At 50.3% G+C, this 6,018-nt stretch overlaps 1 protein-coding gene across 3 annotated transcripts; it reads right to left on the bottom strand.

Moving 5' to 3' along the window:
* Positions 1-503: 503 nt before the first annotated feature.
* LOC113244815 (free fatty acid receptor 2-like) lies at positions 504-4,120 on the bottom strand. 3 transcript variants are annotated; one of them, XM_057314144.1, is made up of 2 exons: positions 4,004-4,120; positions 504-2,995 (listed from the first exon to the last, which is right to left on the bottom strand). In XM_057314144.1, the coding sequence occupies exon 2, from the start codon at positions 2,986-2,988 to the stop codon at positions 1,999-2,001; it is 990 nt and encodes a 329-aa protein (XP_057170127.1). In that variant the 5' UTR covers positions 2,989-2,995; positions 4,004-4,120; the 3' UTR covers positions 504-1,998. The 3 variants fall into 3 exon arrangements, with proteins under 3 accessions (XP_057170127.1, XP_057170126.1, XP_057170128.1); XM_057314143.1 differs by lacking the exon at positions 4,004-4,120 and adding an exon at positions 3,502-3,997; XM_057314145.1 differs by lacking the exon at positions 4,004-4,120 and adding an exon at positions 3,244-3,481.
* Positions 4,121-6,018: the final 1,898 nt, after the last annotated feature.

Here is a 6,018-nt window from a genome sequence, read left to right as displayed (position 1 = left end):
GCTCAGTTGGTTGAGTGTCTGACTCTTGGTTTCAGCTCACATTGTGATTTTTCATGGGTTGTGGGATCCTCAGCCTTCTCGCTTAGCGGGGAGTCTGCTTGATTCTCTCCCTTTGCCCCCCCTCACTCATTCCCTCCCCCCATCCCCCCAACTCTCTTTCAGAGCAAATCTTTTTTAAAAAAATGTGCAGTTCAGATTCTTTTTTTTTTAAAGATTTTATTTATTTATTTGACAGAGAGAGATAGCCAGCGAGAGAGGGAACAGAAGCAGGGAGAGTGGGAGAGGAAGAAGCAGGCTCCTAGCAAAGGCGCCTGATGTGGGGCTCGATCCCAGAACACCGGTATCTCGCCCTGAGCTGAAGGCAGACGCTTAACGACTGCGCCACCCAGGTGCCCCTGCAGTTCAGATTCTGAACTTGCTACTGATTAAGACCTCAGTGAAGTGGGATTATCTTTGATTTGTTTAGACTCTATTTCTCTTAATGGCACCAAAATCAAATTAGCTTTTTGGAAAGGTATAATACATCCCAGATATACAGTCAGCAGAAAATCCCAGATTTCTTTCTTACATATTACTGTCAAACCATCCTATATAGTCGGCTCTCTAATATGTGATTTCCATCATTTTAAATTTCTACTTACTATATTTCCTTTAACCGGGGGTATATCTGTGTTTTGATTGGGTTGCTATCTTAGAGCTAAGTGTTACTGTAAAATTTTTTAGCAATAATATATGTACAGTCTGACTGGAACTTCAGAATAACCCTGGGAGGCATACATCATCCTCATGATTATGGTTCGGGAATAGAGGCTGGAGGTCGGGACTTGCTCAAGGCCATCCAGCTAGGAAGCTAGGGGTCCTTATTGCGGAGAAATGGGATTGGGCAGGCAGGCAGGATACAAAGTAGGCGATGAAATGATAGGATAGGAGTTCCTGGGACAGAAACTTTTGACAGTAGGAAAACTCTGCAGGTTTCTAAGTGGGAGGGTCATGTGTTTTAGGCCCCTGAGATACACCTGATAACCTTAAGTCAGGATTCACCCCACATCCCCTTTCTAAGTCCCTGTCTCTGTTCATCAATGGAAACAGGATTCCACCGGCCCCCTCCCTAACTCCAATCATTATATCCTGACCTTAAAATACTTCCGTGGTTTCACAGGCATCACCCTCCCCCTGTGCTGCTGAGTCAGCTTCTTCATTGCATTCCACCCTCCCCGAGCTTGCAGAAAAGCACAGAAATTGTGGACACTTGCTTTAGAGTTATACTGTCTTTATTTTCAATCTGCCAGACCAGGTTGTCTACTCCTGTGCTGGTCAGTGTTGACCTCTGACTGATGGGTGCCAGGCTGTGTCCTGACCCAGGTGGGGGTGCCACGGAGGAGAAGACGAGACCCAGACTTCAGGCAGGTTTAATACAGGGAGACAAGATACACACATGGAGATGACTGGAGCATACTTACAAAGCAACAGGTCAAAGCGATACAGTGCAAACCTAGATGATTAGAAGTCACAGTTCCCGGTCCTCCCTCTCAGTCCTCTTGACTCATTGTCTTCCCGAGTCTCCTTTGACCTCAGTTGGTAGTCTCTTCCATCTCTTTCCCATTGTCTCCTTTCTAGTATCAATAGCTAGACCAGTGTCTAGGAGTTGTTTCCAAGCATGTAGCAGGATTGCTTTAGGACTCTGCTTCAGACTGATCACCCCCAGCTATCAGCTATCTCACAAGGGCTGAATTTGTATTAGCTACATTGCTTCTGAAACCCTGGTCTGAGAGTGCTTCTATGCCTAACCATTTCTTCTCTTGTCCTGGAGCTGTGCTCCTTCGGGATGAAAACTTCAGTCAGGAAGGGATACCAAGCCGCTGAGAGAGATTTTTACAGCCCCGGTAGTGGATTGGTCTGAGGATTTCTGACCCTGGGACAGGAACACTGATGTTCCCCCTCTCCCAGCCTGCTCAATGTCTGTGTCACCCAGAGTGCCTCCAAAGGTCCAGGACACCACTAGTCCGTGGTGAAGTCAGAGCTCGGAGCTCCCTCTGCTTGACTCACACCTCTGTCCGCATTTGTCCCCTCTCCTGTCTCTCGGCCTCTGCGCCCCAACAGGGAGGAGCTCTGATGTCTCAGAATCTGCAGCCCCTTTCCAAAGGCTCTGCGCACAGCTGATGAAGAGAAATAGAAAAGCAGGGGGTCCAGACTGGCATTGAGGGAACTGAGCACCACGGCTTCAGCCCTCCATGGGGGGCTCTTCTTCGTGTAAAACCCCACCAGGTGGGAAATGTTGTAAGGCCCGAAGCACACCAGGAAATTGAGGAGTGTCACGACAGCCAGCCCTACAGCTCTACGCCGCCTCTGAGCCCCCACATGGGGCTGGGTGAGCATGATCCACACGAAGCGCCAGTAGCAGAAGATGGTGATCACCATGGGGACGAAGAACAGGAAGAGGCACAGCTCTAGCCTCACAGGGAGCACCACGTCCAGCTGAGTGTCGGTGAAGTTCTCGTAGCAGGTGACTTCGTTGCTATTCGTGGTATTCTGGGTTGGTTTCCAGTACTGACCGATGATCACGATAGTGCAGTGACCAAAGGACATGATCCAGGCCACCACGGCAGCGATCACTCCATACACAGGCTTGCGGGACAGCTTGTACTGCACGGGGAAGGCCACTCCCAGGTAGCGCTCGATGCTGATGCCCGCCAGGAGCCACGTGCTGCAGTAGATGCTGCTGTAGAAGCCGAAACCCGTGAGGGCACAGACTAACTCGGACAGGTACCAGTGGAAGTCGTTCGCAGCCTCAATCATCTTGAAGGGCAGCAGCAGCAGCAGCAGGAGGTCCGCCAACGTCAGGCTGAGCAGGAGGATGTGGACAGGGGCAGGGTGGGGCTGGCGGACCCGTCCCACGAAGGCCCGTAGCGCCAGGAGGTTGGCAGGGAGACCAGTGAGGAAGATGGCGATGTAGGCCGTGAGGATGAGGGAGTTGCGCCAGTTTGTCATGATGGCTCTGGAAGAGGTTGAGAAAGGACAGGGTCAGGAGGTCCCACTCCCAGCCTGCACTCCCCCGACACCGGTTCAGTATGGGGACATCCTCCCTGGTGCTCTCCCCTTCCCAGGCCAAAGCTTTCTGCTGCCGTGGCGGCTTGCTCATGCCACCTGCCAGAACTGCCCAGAGCAATTATTGACTTTGCCTGGGGCGGGATATTAAGCAGTAGTTATTACGTTTGCCATCATGTGTCTCTGGGGGGAACCAACCCTTGGCTTTCTCCTTCTCTCCTCACAGATACAGGAAGTTACTGTTATCAGCTTCCACCTTTCCTTAAGTTCTTTCCTCAGTCAGAGATCTACGGAGAGAAAAGGCAAGGCTCATCTCACAAGGGGAGGGCTGTGAGCTGTCTCTCGGGAACACGCAGGCCAGGAAAACCCAGGCCGTAAGACCCAGTGCCGGCTCTCCACAGGACCCCGCCACACGCCCAGGAAGCAGGTGCCTGACCCCCCAACCCTTCCCCCTACCTCGTCTTCCTCTCCTTTTGCAGAACACAGATTCTCCTCGGCCTTTTTCTCCCCTGACCAATGCCAGGCTCTGGGACTATTACTGAAAAAAGGAAGCTAATGAGGTGTAGGGGAGGGGCCGTGGGGAGGAAGGGTGAGCCTGTATTATCTTTTGGGGCTTGTGCCCTAAAAGATGTTAGGGCATATTCAAGAAAGCCCACAGGCAGCAGCTGGCTCCAGAGCCCAGTGTTTTGGCTATCAACAGAAGAACTCTTAACGAGGTCACTCAGTTTCCACTTGGCTTGTAACCCTTGCTGCCCAAACACAGCCTGGCCCCTCCATCCTCTCTCTGGGCTTGAGGTCCCGATCTGTTTTCCTCGATCCCACATCCACTGGCTCCTGCCTCCAGGTATGAGCCTCACAGCCAGTTTCTCAGACTTCCGGCAGCCCCCCAGCACCTCCCCCTCCACTCCAGATCCTAGCATCACTTCCCAGAGCACAAGCACTGAGCCAGCTGCCTTGCCTTGTCTTCCGTCCAGAGAGATGGCTTCTTGGGATTAGTCCTGAAGGGAGGTCTGAAAGCTTCTGGAAAAAGAGGAACAGGGCTTTAGCCACTGCTGCTGCCCATTTCACACAGGAAAAAATTGTAAGGAACCTGCTGGTAGAAAGCTTTTATACTAGCACAAGTCATGTGACCAGAGAGAGGAAGGTCAGTAATTGAACACTATCTCCTCTCAAACCTGAAGGATGGGGCGCCCGCCAGCATCTTCTTTCTCCCCCCGGAGATCCTCACTCTGACTTCCAAACCCAGCTTCTCTGTCCCTAGGTCTGGAATTATTGTTTCATTCCCAGGCATTTTTCCCGTTTCTCAAGTCTGATGATCTGATCTTCTCTTTTCTAGGCAATGTCTTTTATAATTCTTCTCATTTTCGGAAAAGAAGTTTCCTCCTTCCTTTTAGTTTTCAATTTTTTCTTTCCTGTCTGGTCTTCTGTCCTCTGCCCCCAACAGGTTTCTTTTGCCATCTTGATTGAGACAGATACTGGTTTCACTTAGCCTTAGTCTTGTTCTGGTGGAAGTAGCATGGGATTTAGAGTCATGCAGATGTGGGCTCAAACCCAAGTCCCTTCCCTCGGACCTTGGGGCAGATGAATTTCCTGAATTTTAGCTTCCTTTTCGGTCAAGTGAGGATAGGAATACTTACCTCCCAGGGTTTTGGTGAGGCATGGATGAGATAGCATGTATAAAGCGTATGGGCTAGTGCTGAGCACTGAGTGGGCGCCCAGAAGTGGAAGCCTGCTGGCAGTTTGGGAGAGAGTCAGACACTTGGCAAAATATCCAGATGCTGAGGGCCCCGACATGCCGTCTGACTTAGGGGAGTGTCAGGGATTCAGGAGCATGCCTGTGCGGCCCTTTACTGGGGAGTTGTGCTCAGGCTCCCACATCTTTCCCCCATGTGTTCCCTCTCCTTGTGGGGTGGGTCCAACCTCTGAGCCACCCTTGTTGCTTGCTCACTTTTCCCCCTCTACGGAGCTCCAGGTTAGAAGCTCCTCCATTCCTGTCCAAATACACACATCTGAGGAAACAAAGTCAGAACACCTTTTCCTCTCGACCTGGGGAATGGGTCTTCTGTGGCCTGATCCCTGCTCTCAGAATACTTTCCCCGGGACTTATACTCACCCCCTGTTGTTTGCTGAGTCAGTCATTTCCTCAGTCAGTCATTAGTCTTGTAGCCCAGAACCCCGAGGTCCAGGGATCTTAATATTTAGCTTTTCTTTCTCTTCAGCTCTATCCTCCACTAGAACCAAGGAGTTTGATCTTTGCATTTATCTCTTTCTCCCAGCACACACATGCACTTCCCAGGTAAACAGGGGGGAACTAAGGAAAAGACCATTCTCTGTTGCTTGTTACTGAATATATTTGTGTCATTTTGCTTTTATGATTTTCTGTAACTATTCATGAGGATCTAGATTTAACGGCCAAGCAGAAACTTCTGGCACACAGGTGTTGAGGACTAGGACTGCTGCTTTATCTCTGCCTGTCCTTCCCCTGCCCTGTGCCTTTCTCCTGTTACTGATGTTGAAGGGGCCCCAGTGAACCCCCTCCTCCACAATCGGGGTAGTTATGAGGGTAACATAATAAAGGAAAGTTTGAACTCATGACTCACAACACCCACCTATGTCACAGGAAAAGGAAATGCAACCTCTCAGGCTGAATTCAAGGGCTGAGCTTTCACAAAGGCGAGGTCTTTCACAATCTCTTCCAAGTTGTTTTCTTTCATCATCATTACAACCCAGCTTTAGAATAGGAAGTTGGGCCCATTATCTAAAATTATGTATAATCACTTTCTCTGCTTCCTTATTCCTCAGTCACCGCTCCTATGCCCTGTCCACTCTAATCTGGGTTATATCCCTGTTTTTCCATAGGACCCGCTCATCCTAAGATTAGCAGTGACCTCTGTGCTACTGCATTCAGTGGACATTTGCTTCCTCTTTTGTTAGCCTTCGACACAGTTTCCATAGCCTTCTTGAGACATCTTC

Source organism: Ursus arctos, unplaced genomic scaffold (assembly GCF_023065955.2).
Source record: "Ursus arctos isolate Adak ecotype North America unplaced genomic scaffold, UrsArc2.0 scaffold_19, whole genome shotgun sequence".
NCBI lineage: Eukaryota > Metazoa > Chordata > Mammalia > Carnivora > Ursidae > Ursus > Ursus arctos.
The sequence above is the reverse complement of the archived record's forward strand: the minus strand, read 5'-3'. Positions and strand labels throughout refer to the sequence as shown.